Raw genomic sequence first — 17534 nt, forward strand, 5'->3', positions numbered from 1 at the left:
AAGAGAAAATATGGAAATGAATGATTTCGGTGTAATATGGGATGTGATGATGGAGCCTTTTCACTTCAGTTCATGGGGCAGTGTAGGATCTTTCAATGATAGTAATAACTGCTGACATTTATTGGGCAGTTACGAAGTGCCAGGCACTGCTGTAAACACTTTACATGTGTTATAATAACGCACGTAATCCTCATGGCATCCTACAAAGTAGGTGCTATTACTAACCCCACGTCACAGATGGGGAAAATGAGCCACAGAGAGGTTAAGTAATACACCAGGTTCACACACCAGCAGGTGGCAGAGAAGGGATTCTGGCCCAGAACTGGAACCCTGAATAGCCACACTGTACCATCCAGTAGGTACCAAGTTCAGGGCTACACACTTTGACCTCCTCCTGTTTTAGGAACAGATTGCATTTAGGAGTTTCTGTCATTGTTAACTTTTGTTCTTTGTTTTGTAATAGTGTTATAATCTTGTGGAGTGTCTCCACTCTTCACCCCTCAGCCGGCCCCTGTGCGCCCAAGCTGGGCACTGAGTGTGGCACCTCTTTAGTTTCTGAATCTGGTCCCATTCACTAAATAGTGGGTTTTCAATAAATAAGAGTTGCTGTCAAAGGAATTAGGGCTTAAATAAGATGACACCACACTGTAAGGGTTATCAGAGTCAGAAGAGTGTGGTGGAGAAAAACGACGCTCTGATATGCTAATATGCAAGACCCAAAGTAATTGTTTCAAAGAATGTTAAGGAGGTTGACCAGATGACCTTCCTCCATTTTTAATTCTATATACTAAAACCTTCACCTCCAAGCTCTAGAAAATCTTCACACCCTCATTTTGCACTAAAATTAATAACCTCAAAATGTTCCCTTTGCCTCTGTGTCCCACCAAGGGAAAATGCGGGAAGTGTCCCCAGCAGCCGATCTGCCCATCTGGAACGAAACCACTAGTAAGTATTTTGTCTGCTTTGATGAAATAGTTTCCAGGTCCTAGGAAGTCTGAATTAGAATACAAATCTCAAGCATACCTCATTTTCACTTCCCTCATTCCTTCACTTAATTTGAAATAAATTTTACCTGGTTATATGCATCTTTGTAAAGTCTTAAATCCATTTTTGGCAACCAAGGCAAAATTTAATTAATAAATAAATACAAATGGGTTCGTGTCAATCAACACACAGTGCCAGTGGGGATTTTTTACTTTCTGCATCTTTCATATCCCAGTAGCCAGTTGAAGACAGCAGCAAGAAATCTTATCAGAGAAGACAGATGCCTTATCCAAAACCACACCCAGCCAGGATGCATTCCACCTGCCTGATTTCCTTTTATAGTTGAAGTTGCAACTCACTTTCTCAAAAACAGATGGCAGACATGGGAGAAGCAGCCGTATCTTTGAATTAATTACCAATCCCTGTTTCTTGTAGCTATTTATTGTAAAAGCTACTTTGGAAAAAAACTGTTACAAAGAATAAACACTCCTGCACCTTCCATAGCATGCTAATAATAATTTATGATAACAACCAATACCAATTTTCTAACTTGACTTTTAATTTAATCTGGTATATTATGGCCCTTTGTAAGCAGCCTTAACCCTTTCTTGGACCAAGGCAGAATACAGATCAACAAATAAATAGAAACCAAGTTTCAGATCAATCAATACTGTTCCTGTATTGTGCTAGAAGGACATTTTTATGTGGTTTACTAGACTATTCTTTTGAACTTGAATTGGTCTTCTAGAGAAATGTTCTTTTTACTTTACATGTAATTATTTGGATTTTGCCACCTGGCATTCTGGCAGCCAACATTGTATTTTTGTCTTTTCTTGCTTATGAAGCAGTGCCACAAGCCACCACCCTTCCTTTCCGGAACATTCTAGTCAGAGAGCGATGCGTCACCCACCTGCTCGTTTTAGAGATCGGAAAGTGTTTTCCTAATTTACAAGCTGACACAATCATTACTATTTTATAGGGCGATGAGATGAGGAAATGTATCTACACCTTTTATTTCATGGGAAAACGATCTGTGGCTATTGGGTGTCAGCCAAGATGTGTGAGAACTGTCATTGTGAGTATGACAATTTAATCATCTTTCTAACTACTGCAGCATCATTGGGAACTTCAATCATTTGTTGTACTTTTCAAAATGCCTTTGCATGTGTTCTCGCTGCCATACCCTCTTCCTCCTCATTATCTTGATTGTCATTGTCAATCAAAGTAGCAGTGGTGGCAATAAAACTCAGAACAGCCCTGTAAGTCAGCAAATAGGTAAATGCTGCGATATTCAATTGCATGATGAAGAAAAGGAGGGAGTAAGAGGCTAAGAGGACCTCCCTGTTCACAGACCTACTTGTGGGAGCTGACTTGTAAGCCAGAGACAGAGCAAGTGGCCACTCATTAAGGGAAGATAAGGGATGCGGGTCATTTAGAAAACAGGACCCCAAAGCTATATACCACTGGGCATTGCTTTGGAATTTTCTTTACAGCTTCCCATTCTGCTTCTTTCCCAGAGGACTAGACATAACCTCCACCTACCCTAGCAGAAGTGGGATGGTCTGGCCCTGAAGCTGCAGATCTTGGGGCTAGAGGAGAGATTTTGTGTTTTAATACACTCAAGAATAAAAGCAGGCCAAAACCAAGCAGACATTCCGCAGGGCTCCCCACCTTCAGTAGATGAAATGACATCAGTGCAAACGGCCCGCGATTTGGGTGGAGAAACCCTTGGACGGCCCACTCTCCCGTGTCACATACATCTTTCTTTAGTTTATTCTGCTCCCTCTCCTCCTTTCTCATTGCTTTATCCTCTTCCTTGACTTGCCTTTTCCTTTCCCTCTTGCCTGCCTTCTCCGGGAGGGCCTTGGTCCTGTCCCTAGCACCCCTGGAAATTATTGAGCCTCACCCAGTCCTCAGAGGGTCCTGCCCCCATCCCTCAGCCCCTCCATGTGGGGTCAAAGACACAGGTGCACACAGAGGCCGCCCCAGCAGGATTTCTGCACTCAGGCTGGACAAAACCCGAAGGTGAGAGTGCGTGTCCAGCCCTGTCCCTCTGTTTCAGACAAGGGAGTGCTGTGCCGGCTTCTTTGGGCCTCAGTGCCAGCCCTGCCCAGGGAAAGCCCAGAACGCCTGCTTCGGTAACGGCATCTGCTTGGATGGCATAAATGGCACGGGCGCGTGTGAGTGTGGGGCGGGCTTCAGCGGCACCGCCTGCGAGACCTGCGCCGAGGGCAAGTACGGCATCCACTGCGACCAAGGTGCGCGCCCTCCTCCCCTCCCCCAGTCAGGCTCCTGCGCTGCTGAAACCCACCGGGAACATTCGGGAAAAGAGTGATCGGCAGGGGCTTCCTAACTGGCCTGTCTCCCCAGCCGGCTGGAACCCCATCTGCTATTAGCATGGTGAATCATAAGGACATGTGTTTTGTCATTTGCGTAGGGCAGTGTTTCCAAGCGTTTTCAGTCATAGATCTGGACCTACCAACCCACCCCCAATCTGTTCATTAACATTCCCAGCCCAACTGCATTTCTGTGTTTGCCTGTGCACATTAGTCATCATGGTTAAGCTTTCGATTGTGGACATTGCCCGATAGTTTGAAAAAAAGATCTGCACACATTACATATTACCTTATTTAATCCACACAGGAACCTTATATACTTGAGTGTTGCTCTTCCCATTTTACAGATGAAGATATCAAGGCAAAGAGGTTCAATGGCTTCCCCAAGGTCACACCTAGTGAGAGGCAGAGCTGAGATTTGGCACAGCTTGCTTGACTCCAAACCCTGGCTCTTAAATCATGCTGTTCTTTACAGAAGAGTACTCTATTGATTCACCATCAGCAAGCCACGTGCTTTAAGTTGTTTTTGCAAAAATATTGATTTGTTTGAGCCAAGTTCTCTGCATCCTTGCACCTGGACTTCCTTGTGGCCAGGAATACACACCTGTGAGAGGATTGACTTGAGAGGACAGGTTTCCTAACCCATGATGAGAAAACAAAGCATTGTTCTACCTAGTACTAGAAAACATAAACTTGACCTGGCTATCACTGTTTTCTCATCAGCTGGTCTAAGCCAGACAAAAATTAATATATAATTGAATCATTATGATTGGGCCATATAATAATAGAATTATAGTGTTGATTTTTTTTTCTGTGTTATTGGGAAGAGTTACCTGCTTGCATTTGTGCAGGAGTTCCTAGCCTGGGACCCACGGATGACCCTCACGGGGTCCAGCAAACCTCCAAAGCTGAATGCATTTCTGTGGGGGAAACATAGCTTTCACCCAGTTCTCAAAAAGGCTCATGACCCTGCTGTGAAACAGAGGAATCAGCATTTCTATATTATTGAAGAAACCAAGGCCACATCAGGATTATACAAACCCAATATCAAACGGGTTTCTTTTTGAAGTCCACTCTTAAGGAACAACCATGGTTCCATCTCAACAGGTCCCACATAACCCTGGATCCTAAGATGACCTTGGCTGAGGACACTCTCGTGCTGCATGGGTATCACACCCGCAGTGCTACACAGTTCCAAAACTGTGTTCTGAGCCTCTTTATTGCAGCATGAGTTGGTTTACCTGTTGCGGGCTAGATTCTGTCTCCTGCACCCCTACCCTTCCCGTGAGTGGAGTCTGCCATTAAAGACAATGATTCCCTAGAACCAGGTTGGAGAATTAAAAGCAATAATGTGAACCCAGTAAATGACAAATGAGTTATTGAACATGGGTTAGAGTCTAATGATTTGTAGGTGTTTTTCCACTTAGTGTGTCCTTGTGTCCATGGGAGATGCAACCAAGGACCCTCGGGTGACGGCTCCTGTGAATGTGACGTTGGCTGGCGAGGAGTGAAATGTGACAGTGGTAAGAGTGAGCCCTTCAGTATTTATGATCTGTTCTTAGCCTCACCTCTCAGCAGCTACGCTCTTTTCTTTCTGAAATAGAAATCATGCCTTTATTACTTCTTCTGACAATTAACATAATTCCTTCTTGAAGTAGAAAGTTTGTAAAATAAAAAAAAAGCAGAAAGAAGAAAATAAAATTACTCATATTCCCAAGGCAGGAAAGAGCTATTACTGATATTTTTTATTAGCTTCCAATCTCTTTTTAGGTATATAAACATATGTGTAGGGCATCGTACTCTAGGTACTGTCTTGTAGCCCACTTTTTCACGTCATAGTATATAACGGAAGTCTTTCCAGGTGAATAAAAATAGATAGCATTCATTTTTAATTTCCACATAATATTCTGTTATGTGTCAGTGCCACACTTTTTAAAATCAATTTTGTGCTATCATAAATGATGCTAGAATGAGCATATCTGTATGCATCTTGTCACATTTGTCTTATTAATTCCTTTGTTAAATTCCTAGAGATGAGATTTCTGAGTCAGGAGTTGGCTCTCTGGTCTTGCTACTTATTGCCAAGATGTCCTTCGGAGGTAATATCAATTTATTTTCCCAGCAAAAGGGTCTGAAAAGGCCCATTTCCTCCAACCCTACCGCATGGCACTGATGGTTCTTACCGTGCATCAGGTGAGAGTGATGAGGGAGAAGATTTCAGGCCAAAAGAAGCACGTGGAATAGCACAAAGATGTGGGAATGTGCTACACATTTAGGGCACCAAAGGATTGCAGAATGAGAGGGATATAAGGGCAAAGAGGAGAGTTGAATGAGAAAAGGCTACAGTGGTGTGATAGGAGGAGCCAGACCATGAAAAGCTAAGGAGGTTGGACTTCCTGATCAAGCCACCAGGAAGCCATAAAACGGTTGGCTCACACCTACAATCTGGGAGGCCAAGGAGGGAGGATTGCTTGAGCCCAGGAGTTTGAGGTTGCAGTGAGCTATAATGATGCCACTGCACTCTACCTGGGACAACAGAGCGAGACGCTGTCTCAAAAAATGAAAAGAAAAAGAAAAATCAGGCCAGGCGCGGTGGCTCACGCCTGTAATCCTAGCACTCTGGGAGGCCGAGGTGGGCGGATCATTTGAACTCAGGAGTTCGAGACCAGCCTGAACAAGAGCGAGACCCCATCTCTACTAAAAATAGAAAGAAATTATATGGACAGCTAAAAAATATATATAGAAAAAATTAGCCGGGCATGGTGGTGCATGCCTGTAGTCCCAGCTACTCGGGAGGCTGAGACAGGAGGATCGCCTGAGCCCAGGAGTTTGAGGTTGCTGTGAGCTAGGCTGACGCCACGGCACTCACTCTAGCCTGGGCAACAGAGTGAGACTCTGTCTCAAAAAAAAAAAAAAAAAAAAAAAGTAAAAAAAATATTTTAAAAAAAAAAAAAGAAAAAGAAAAATCATTCTAATGCTGGATTGAAGAGAATATTCCCAGAAACAGGTATGAGAGATTTCCTGTCTTCCAGGACAGGGGCTTAGGAGGAGATCACGGGTGCCCACCAGCCCAGTGAGGGCTCCAGGGATGTAGGGTTGTCAGAGGGGGTGTCTTTGCCCAAAGCTCCCAGTGATGCTAAAATCAAAGTAATGCAGAGTTAAGACTTGGTAGAAAAGCTGTAGTGGGAAGCCTAGATGGTTTGAAGCCAAGGAGCCAGCCCAGAGCGGCATCAAATGTTGGGGTTCAGAGAGCCTGGGAGGGGGGAGCAGTGACCAATAGGGTCACACAAACAGTAGTACATCCTAGGTGACTCCCTAGAACAGATACAATAGATTGCCCCCGGCTGTCCTTATATGCTTCAAGAACATGGTGCATGGGGGACAAACCAAATGGAAAGGGACAGGGAACAGTCTGGAAGCTGGGGCAAGTTTTCAGGAGACAATTAATAAAAGTCTGAACTAAGGCAGCTGCATGACTTTGGCAGGGAAAATGGAGACCTTTGATTGTCAGATGAGGTGGTGACTGGATGCAGAAGGAAAGGAAGGATGGAGGGGTCAAGGAGGACACCCAGATTATGACCCAGACATAGGCCAACCAAGGAAGAAGATAGAGGGGCATGATGGGGTAGTTCAGCTTGAGGGAGGTTGAGTTTGAGGTGCCAGCCAACATCCAAATGGAGATACCCAGGACGCATTAGCTCATTCTTGCATTTGGATACTTGCTGAGCTCCTGCCAGATGCTGGGCAATGTGGACTCTGCAGTGAGCACAATATGGCCCTTGCCCTCGGCAGTTTGCAGTCTGGTGGGAGATGCTGGCAGGTCCCAGCCAGTTGCTGTAGAGCAGGCAGTTGGATTTGTGGGTGTAAGGCTCAGGGGTGGGGTGAAGGCTGGAGATATAAGCATAGGAGGCAGATGAGCAGATAGAAGTATGTGAGCTTCACACCATGAAGGGAAGAAGACAAGGCCAAGGATAGAGCACCAGACTCACTCTTCTTTCTGCTTTCTTTCCTGTGAAGAAAGATCCCACCACCCACATACCTGGTCACTCAATCTGGGAACTCCCCACCCAGCCTCCATGCCTCCCTCCTGCTCACTGACATACCTACGTTATTCTGTGTCTCATCTCTCAACCCATCCCTTCCTGCTGCTCCGTCCCCTCTCACCAGTAGCCTGCAAGTCTCTTTGTCTCCTGTCCTATCTTCCTGTATTCCATACTCTACATTGCTGCCAGAGAGAACTTTCCAAAACATAGATCAGATCATGTGTCCCACCCTTCCCAGGCCTTGGTACCTTGCTACAGTTCTTGATTGCCCACAGGAGAAAGTCCAAATTCCTTAGCAGTCTTCCAGCCTTATCTCCCGTCCCTGTTTCCAGTGCACACTCTGCACAAGGAGCTTCCAGTCTAGCAAGGAAAATGTGTTCAGTAAATCACAGAAAAAAACCATGGTGTGGAGTGAAAAGCAAAGAGCCTCTAGACTAGAGCATGGAAGACAACTCCACCATCCTAGTGCAAATTCCCTACTCCCGAGCCCACAGCAGACATCACTAATCAGTTGTTGCACCCCCTCCATCTGTGGCCAACTGGGGGCACTAAATCCTTCTCAAAGGGGCACATGTTATAGTCACTACCAATTAATTGAAGTTGGCTCAAAGACTTAAAGCAGGTTCCAGAGAGGAGGATCTAAAAGATGATTGAGATTTCAATAGGTAAAGAATGAAGAGATGTTTAGGCTCAAGGAATAACACAAATAAAGGCACAAAATTGCATTGCATCCACTCCAGCCCATTTAAGTCCAAAAATGTTCCCCCAGGCCACTTTTGCAGCCGGGTCTCTGTTGCAGGCCCTTCTGTGTGACTTGGCCAGGGCTAGTAAGATCTCTATCCCAAAAGCTCTTAGCTTGAGCATCCTGCCCGAAGGGTTCCTCTTTCCTCAACTCTAATGATTTCTTTCTGGATCCTTCCCTGTGAGGGAATATCTGTTAGCTAGGTATCCAAGAGCAATAACTTATGCCATGTTCAGGAAATTTAGAAATTAATTCAATAAATAAATAGCATGTCCCTGCTGTGTGCCAAGCCTGGAGCTATTTCTGCACACGCAAAAATCTTTTAATATTATTTCTAATTATGTGGTTGCTTGTTTATATCACTCTGTTAAAAAAAAAAAAGAGGATGAAAAACTAGAAAATAAAATTAGGAAGAATAAACTAGAAAGCATAACATGGAAATTATAAACACTCAGAGGGTAAGAGCCCCCAGTCCTATTCAAGGGAGAATACTGTGTTTTACTCACGCTCACAACCTCCCTGCCTCGCGCAAGGCCCGGCAAACAGGAGATGTTCTGTCAGGGCATCCGACCTCCAGATTTGGCTCTAAGCTTCATGGCAGCCCACATAAAAAAAGATTTACATGGTCATATAGTTTCACATAGCTCACATGCTACATACCAGTTACTTGCAAGGAAGTAAGTCTTTTCCTAGCACCAAGAATTAAAAAAAAAAAAAAATTCTCAAGTTCGATTTAGTAAAAGAGCTGACGTGGCAACTGCTTCTCTTTTTCAGCGATCACAAAAGACAGCTGCAATGGGACATGCCACACCAGCGCCAAGTATGTACGCTCTGGACCTTCTGTGGGGACAATGCAAAGGAGATTTATTTTTCCCAGTGGTTTCCACCCCAGGCCCTATCCTCAGGAGAGTAGTTTCCTAACACCATTTCTGAGAGTTTAGGACAAATTTAAGTATGAAACTAAAAATATCTCTGAAGAGGCCACCATCAACTTGCCAGATCCAGGCTTTCCAACAAGCTGCCATCTGAATCACCTGGCACGTTGACAAAAATGCCCGTTGTTAGCCCAGTCTAAGCCATCAGGTCTCTTTCATGGAGGCCAATGAAACCCGGTGGGCCTCAGTTTCAAAAAACACGGCTCCCGACTTACAACGAAGCCTTCCTTGGCTTGCTACTCCTAACCTCCAGGAGGCTTCATTAACTAAGAACCCAGTAGCTGGAGTTAGACCTGAATTCAAAGTCAGCCCCTGCATGACCTTGAGTCAATTATCTAATCTCTCCAAGCCTCAGTTTCTTCATCCGTAAATGGGAATAATAATGATGCCCACTTGCTGGGGCTATTGGAGAGTGTGTAGATGACATGAATGAACTCTCCTCCCACGGCTTAGGCAGAACCTCCGAGTGCCTCGCAGGGGCAGGGGCAGGACGCCGGGGCTGAGCGGCATTGAGAGTCATGTGGTGGGGTGCTGAGTGCTTTGCTACAAACACCATTTGCCCTTTCTTGGTGCAGCTGCCTTCTCGATCCAGATGGCACAGCCTCGTGCAAATGTGCGGCAGGATTCCAAGGGAACGGGACAGTCTGCACAGGCAAGTGAAGAAGCAATGCCAGGGGCCAGCAAGGCTTGCACGGGCTGTTGAGGGATCCATGTTCCTGTACTCTGAATGGGCCTGGGCAGCTGATGCCAGCCACTGATGGGGAATTGCATGTAACGGGCAGCTGATTGTGCCTGGGGACAGGCTGCCAACTGTTCATGCGTGGGACGTGTTGGTTTTGGAATGGGTGGGGTCATTGCACCTGTTTTCAAGGTACAATCGTGGTAGTTCACAGCCTTGACTGTCATTGAGATCACCTGGGAAGCTTTAAAAACCACTGTTTTGTGTTGGAAACCCACAAGGAAATGATAAATGTTTGAGATGATGCATATGCTTATTACCCTTATCTGATCATTATATACGTTATATATATTCCAACATCATTATATACAATTATGTGTCAATTAAAAAAATTTTTTTACAAACCACTGATTCAATTGGCTTAGGGCATGGCTGAGGCATCAAGGCTCCAGAGTGGGACAAAAAAGGGTTTGAGCCCTAGTTCTTCCTCCTACTACCCACATGGCCTCGGGTGGGTCTTTTAACTGTTCTGAGACCATTTGTAAAGTAAACATAAAACTACTCCCCCTTGCAGAGTGGTTTTGAAGTTAGATGACCTCTCTGCGTACAATGGCAGAATAATGCAGCTGTGAAAAACCCAGCCTCATCATTAGACTCCCTGGGTTTGAATCTAAGTTCTTATTTACATTACCTGGGAAAGTTGCTTGACTGCTCCTTTTACTATTTTTTTATCTACAAGCTGGGGATAATAACAGAGCCTCCTCCATTGGGTTGCTGGGTGATAACCTGGATTAATACCTGTGAAATGCTTACAACAGCCCCAGCACCAAGCATTCGGTAAATGTGAGCTAATGTTCTTGTGGTGCCTGGTGCTAGAAAAATGGAAAATCTTAGAGTCGTTTTTCCCTTAAGCACTGTGTCCTGGCAGGCCATGGTCCACATTGTGGTGGAGCAGGATGATGAATGCACCAACTTGCTTTCTAGACCACCTTACCCTGGGGATTCTCCCAGAATGCTGGGTGCCCTGACCCTGGTCCCCAGATGTTCCGGCAGTAAGATGTGCACAGCATGCTGGTAAAAACAGCTGGAAAGGACAAAGAACTGGAATGTTTTTCTTGTCCTCTGTTTTTGGGGATTTAGTCATTTTTTATTGCAAATGCCTGCTCCTGTATATGTGCTGCCAAAGCGAGCACTCAGTGCCTGCCAGAGAAGTTCTGAAGTATCTTCCATCTCTCAGTGACTCAAGTAAAATCGTATCCATGAGTCTTTCCCTTCTCCCTCCTCCGCTCTGTCATCCCTCCCCTCTGTAGCAATCAACGCCTGCGAGATCAGCAACGGAGGCTGCTCTGCCAAGGCTGACTGCAAAAGAACCACCCCGGGAAGGCGGACATGTGTGTGCAGGGCAGGCTACACAGGCGATGGCATCGTGTGCTTGGGTAGGTGGCCATTGCTCATCTGTCAGCGGGAACGGTGTAAAAGACAGAGCCCTGCACAATGATTCTAATGTGTGGGCTCTTACTGCTAGGACGTGCAGCTGCTGGGATCACTATCCAGTCTGCCTGGGCAGGAAAGTACGAGGGCAGGGAAATGTGACCACAGGGGCGTGAAGGCCTATGATGTTCAAAAATCACTTGGGAAGCGTAAAAGAAGAGAAACTTTTTCTCATTAAACATGATGGCAATGGCTGAATTCTAAAACTTTTATTGGTTCCTTTTTATATAAGCAGCACATTCTCACTGTGGAAAAAGAAGGCAAATATGCTGGGGAAAAAAATATGGAGACAGCACTGTTGTTATTGTCATAGGACCCCATTTTGCTATGTATACATGTATTTTTTTAATAAAAATAGCATTTCATGATACATAGCGCTTATGATGATTAGCAATATGATAGAACAACTCTTCCTGAAAATAAGTATACCTCTAATTCATTACTTTAATGGCCACACACTGTTCTACTATAAAGGCAAACCACAGTAAGTTGCCTGAATTTAACTTTTTACTTGGAAGAAAAGATTCACTCAGAAAAGTTGCGAGAATAGTACAAAAAAGACCCACATGTTCTTTCCTTACATTCATTTATTAACATTTTGCCCTGGTTGCTTCATTTGTTCTCTTTGTAAATATACATATGTTTTTCTAAATTATTTAAGAGTAAGCTATGCATATTATTTCTCTTTATCCCTAAATACCTGAGCGTGTATTTCCTAAGACTAAGGATAGCCTCTTACATAACCACAGCACAGTTATCAACCTCAGTAAACTGATTACTGATATAATACTTTTGTCTAATTCTCATTTATATTCTAATTTTGTCAGTTACCCCAACCAATAACAGTTTTTTTTTTTCCAACAGTATTTCCTTCGGTGCAGAATCCAGTCTAGAGTCAGATATTGCACTCAGCTGTCGTATCTCTTTAGTCCCCTTTCATCTGGGACGTCCCTCAGTTCTGCTTTGTCTCTTATGACATTGACATTTTGGAAGGATACAGTCGACTGCCCCAACTCTTTTTTCTTTGATAGCGTGTCATTTATCTGAGGCTTGTCTGATGTTCTTTCATGATCAGGTTCAGGTTACATGTTCCAGGACCGAAGGTCACAGTGATGTTGCGTCCTTCTCAGGACATCACACCACTGGATTCCCCTCTGCCCCTCGTGTGTGGTGTTAATTTTGACCCCTCAGTTAAGGTGCTGTCCAATTTCTCTGCTATATAGTTACTTTTTTCCCCTTTGCTACTAAAAAGCAATCAGTGGGGAGTTACTTTAACACCAAGCAAACATCTCACTCCTCATCAAATTGTTCTCCTAAGGTTAGCATCGATTGATGAATCTTCCCCCAGCCGATCGAGATTGTGATGGTTGCAAATGATTTTTAAAATTCCTAAGTCTCTTCATGCATAGCGCTGTTGGGTTGGACTCGAAGATTCTATTATTTCAAACACTTGGCTGCAAATGCTCATATTCATTTCTCAAGCAGACAGATCTAAGCCCATAGACTGTGCCTCTGCTGGAATTAGCTCTTCCCAGAAGAGTGGGAAACCGTATCTGGTACCCTCCCCATTGGGTTCCTGCTGTCTCAGAATTGTCAGAAAACTGAATCCCACATTGCTGCCTGTTCCCCTTGGTCAGTTAGCCCTCCTCGCTCGTCCCTCAAGCTGCCTTCACTGGGAAACCAGGCTTGATTCTCATGCCAGGTGTTGACTTTTTGCTTTAAAGAAATCAACCCATGTTTGGAGAACCACGGTGGCTGTGACAGGAACGCAGAGTGCACGCAGACGGGACCCAACCAGGTGAACTCTGTCCCCGGTGTCCTTAGGTTTTCTAGAAGGAAACTCCTGGGTCTTTAGACACAGGCCTGAGGAGAGAGGCTGAGGACTGACCTCCGAGCAGCAGCAGAAAATAAGTACTTCAGGGGCAATTATGAAAGAACAAGAGTCCATTCTTTGGGAATGAGGAGAAATGGGGGAACAAAGGGTACCAGGAGAAAAGGGGGTCCCCTAGAGTGAGGAGAAGGAGCCATCTGCAAATGCCACATGATTCCAGGAACACCTACAATGTCCCCCAAAAGTGCTCCCATTTCTTTTAGCTTTCTGATGCCCAGAATCCCATGCTTTTTTCTTTAGCTTGAGTCCCCAAAGTGCATGTGCCACAGCAGAAGATCAGACTGCAGGCCCCCTGCCACTGTCACGCTAGCAAACACAGAGAGCTCGCGGCGCCTCTCTGGAGAGCAGGCTGGGGGAGGGGGGGAAGTGAGGGCTCCAGCATCAGGGAAGGGCATCCCGGGTGCAAAGACACAGGTGGGGAAGCTGGAGGCTCGGAGACCCAAGTTCCACCTGCCTCAGTCTCTGTCACATGGTGAACAAGCAAAATGGCCGGGCAGGAAATCACATACATCCAAAATTGGACGACAAGGTAAGGTCTCCAGTGAATGTGCTGTCAACCCTGTTGAGCCATGCAGCAACCTCCGTGCCAGGTCTCTCGATGGGCAGATCACACATGTACCCAAAGTGCCCCCAAATAAGAAAAGACATTTGTCTTGAAAGGATTGTGTGTGTGTGCACGTGCGTGTACCTGCGCATGTGTGCACATCTAGTCACAGGGAAAGTCAGGACAGCCAATGCTGGGCCTCCTCAGACACACTTTGGAGTCAGCAGAGTTTTATTTCAAACTACACATGAGGTGGGGAAATCTATAAGCCGTTTGCTACTTGGGCTCCTAAAACTGCTCCTCCAGACCTAGAAGTCAGTGAAGGGGGATGGATGTGCAATTGAATTCTGAGAATAATACCTTAGCTGAGGAGGGTCAGCTGCTGAGCATTTGGGAGAAGTTTTGAGCTGAGATTGGGGCCCATTGTGAAGGAGGCGGAGAAGGAACAGTGAAAACCTGCGCATGCAGCCCTGGCTGGTCCCACGGGTGAGTTCAAGTTCTATTGAGAACAAGCAGACATTAGCCCAGGGCCTCCACTGCCGTGTAGGAGGCTCTTGTGTGCATTAGAAAAGGCAGCTCTTGGGAGGACACACTGGCAGCGGGTGCCCCTTCCTTCGGGCACACGGCCAGTGAAGGGAGCAGGGGTGGGACTTCATCCCCATGGCCCTGTGCTCCTGAGCAGAGTGCATGGGACGTGGGGCCCTGTCCCCAGCTTCCTGGGGACAGTGTCCCCTCCCTCAACTTGCAGCCTCCACCTGACCTCCTTGGCCAGCCAGTGGGTTTGAGTGGTCGTTTCCACGTGTGCACCTCAGTGGGCTGCAAAGGCCCCTTCGTAGCATCTGCTACCCCTGGTGCCTTTGGGCTCAGTGTGGGAGGAGATGAGCAAGAAACGATATGAATGGAGGTGGGATATAGCTCAGCCTCCTTCCAGCTGACCTCCATCAGTCAAAGAGAGAAAAGAGGTGACTACCTGATGACAGGGACCAAACAGGGTAAGAAAATTAATAAAAAAAAAAAAAAAGGTATCTTGGCAGCAAAGATAGAATGTGCACGAGATCCCAGTGCTTGAGTGAAATGTGCCAAATGTGCTAAAATATATGATGACAATTACCATTATAGACCAGCTATTACCAATATCAGATATAGACTCTCCTAACATTACCATGACGGTCATGAAATTTGAGTCACACACACGGCCGGTACAGAACCTGTCTGAAATGACCCCGCTGCCCTCTGCTCCCGGACAGGCCGTGTGTAACTGTCTGCCGACGTACACCGGAGATGGGAAGGTCTGCGCGCTCATCAATGTCTGCTTAACCGTGAGTACAGCTCTTGGGCAGGCGCCCTCAGAGCCTCGGAGCTCCCTCCCAGGGGATGCGGAGTCGAGGGGATCTCCCTTTGGAAGCTTCAGGGCTGCGTCTGGCCACGAGGCTCGTTTCCCACTCATGTTCCTTGTAATGCCGGGGAGAAAGGAGAGAAGGCCCAGTGTGCTACCCCCGGCCTGCCCCTTTGGCTGCAGGATCCCGAGGGGTCCCAGGTGTACGTAGCTGGTCAGAGACTCACCTGAATGCAGCTTGGGCAAGTACAAGGCCCGCTGGATTTCCCAAAGGCAGGCCATGGCACCCATAGTGGGTTTCAGTGAGTAGGCCTTGGGAGTCATCCAATGGTCTTTATTGTCCAGTCTGAAATCTGGGTCCATAACCACGGCAACCAGGTGATCAGTACCGATGGCAGTTACCTGGTGCTTGTTTTGCTTTGTTTACTCTTTCTGGACCCAATGGGTAGGACGAGAAGTTCAGATAAAAACTACTGTTACAGTTTCTACTATTCCAGGTTTTTTTTTTTTCCAGCTTCAGCTATCTGCTGTGATATAAAAGGAGTGTGCCTAAGATAGCATACAACTGTTTTTTTATTATTTCAAAGTACTAAGGGGGTACAAATGTTTTAGGTTACACAATCGCTTTTGTAATGGTTGAGTCCCACCTGAAGATGTGCTTGTCACCCAGATAGTGTTCATAGTACCGAAAAAATGCTCAATGTTACTAATCATCAGGGAAATGCAAATTAAGACCACAATGAGTACGCAACTTTTTAAAACAGGTCATTATTTAGCTCAGATATGTGTTTTGGCTTCATCCTCAGAAATCTGGGTGAAACCTCAGGACCCAGCCACATGAACTCATGACCTCTCTATAAATGTGGTCCAACACATTTTCTCAGCTCAGGCACAGCACATTGAGCTAAATCTATCCACTTTCTGAGCCCCCAGATTGCTAATTCTTATTTAAAAATGCCTCCCCTCCTTTCCACAGGGCATATCTTTCATCTCTGAGTGACTCACTTCCTCCAGGGAGCCTTCCCAGATTAACCCCATAGCAACTTTCCACTCCTTACTCTCCTGGGCTTTATAAGTAGGAGTCCACAGTGAGCGTGTCATGAGCCAACAATACAGGGCAGCATTCCAAAAGCTAGTTCTGTCTTCATGGAGGCCTCATGACCGGACTAAGGAAGATTCTTGTACCCTCACCACACAACTACCCCCGCAGCCCCCACCACTCCCATTCTGCATGTTAGCCCTGTCTTAGAATAGAGGATCCAGTTCTAGACGCCCTGCATTGAGCAGGAGTTAGTGCAGGGGCAGAGGCCCCTCTTTCCCCCGCCCCCAAGCCACCATGTCCCTGCACACATTGTTAATTCTTCCAGTCTTCTTTCTCTCTAAAGAAGAGTCAGGGGGGAGGGGGGAGGCTGCCATCAACATTTCAAGAATTGCTACATGGCAGATGGGTTGCTCTTGTTCTATGTAAGCCCAGGGAGCAGGACTAGGACTGTGGGATGGACATTAGAATAAAATATATTTCTCTCAACTCAAGATGAACATCGGGACTATCCAGATGTAGAGAGATAGCTTGGGAAGTAATGAGCTTATCATAACTCGAGGTATTTAACCACAGGAATAAAGTAACAGATGGGTTATCAACCCAGAGGCCACATAGATTCCTCCCAGCCCTGGCTTTCGTGAGTCTAGGGCTTTGAGCTGGTTTGCTCGTTGGGACCTGTGGCCTTGGAAAGTTGTGGATGTCCCTGAGGTCCCTTTCAGCACTAATAGTCCGGGCTTTTCCTTCCTCCCTGCAGTCTGTAGGATACTGCTGGATCACTTGTTGTCACTGTTCTCACGTCAGTCCTGGTAGGAGCAGGTTCCCCTGGACCGTGTCTTCTGATTCTCTTATAACCCTTGACTGCAGACCAGCCCCATGCTCTGCAAACCCCGTAGGAGCTTACTCAGTCATTGATCAAACGGGGCAAGTTGTCTACTGCTGCTCAGAGCCTGACTATCCCAGGCCTTGTACCTCCAAAAGGATCAGATGGTCCATAAGCCTGCTGTCCCGGCATGTCACATCTGGAGCACTTTGCGTGGTCAGCCAGGCCTCGGAAGTCCTGCATCCACATGACATTTGTAACTGCTGCTTACCAGGGCTCAGCCGCTGTGCTGGGGTGCCCAGTTATGCTCTCATTTAATTCCTCTAACAGCCCTGTGGTAGGTAAGAACTATTACTAACCCCATTTTACCAAGAAAGAGACTCCGGCTGTGTATTCTTTTCTTAGGGCTGTTGCAACAAATCACCACAAACTAGGTAGGTTAAAACAACAGAAATTTCTTCTCTCCCAGTTCTGGAGGTCCAAAATCCAAAATCAGAGTGTCAGCAAGGATGTGCTCCCGCTGAAGGTGCCAGGGGAGGCCCCTTCCTCGCCTCTTCCAGCTTCTGGTGGCTCCAGGCCTTCCCGGCCTGTGACCGCATCACTCCAGTCTCTGCCTCCACCTTCACACGGCCTTCACTCCCTTATCTGTGTCATCGCCTCTTCTTGTAGGGACGCCCCAGGGTTCAAGCCT

General features: G+C 46.3%; 1 protein-coding gene across 1 annotated transcript in view; it reads left to right on the forward strand.

The window, feature by feature from the left end:
• STAB2 (stabilin 2) overlaps positions 1-17534 on the forward strand; it is a 146691-nt gene that overhangs the window by 84520 nt on the left and 44637 nt on the right. Inside the window, exons 36-44 of the mRNA XM_069490760.1 lie at positions 889-945; positions 1964-2059; positions 3047-3242; positions 4748-4843; positions 8880-8925; positions 9616-9692; positions 11030-11155; positions 12935-13008; positions 14893-14964. Coding sequence (XP_069346861.1) covers positions 889-945; positions 1964-2059; positions 3047-3242; positions 4748-4843; positions 8880-8925; positions 9616-9692; positions 11030-11155; positions 12935-13008; positions 14893-14964 — 840 coding nt within the window. The remainder of the gene's footprint in view (positions 1-888; positions 946-1963; positions 2060-3046; positions 3243-4747; positions 4844-8879; positions 8926-9615; positions 9693-11029; positions 11156-12934; positions 13009-14892; positions 14965-17534) is intronic.

This window comes from Eulemur rufifrons, chromosome 16, assembly GCF_041146395.1.
Source record: "Eulemur rufifrons isolate Redbay chromosome 16, OSU_ERuf_1, whole genome shotgun sequence".
Classification (NCBI taxonomy): Eukaryota; Metazoa; Chordata; class Mammalia; order Primates; family Lemuridae; genus Eulemur; species Eulemur rufifrons.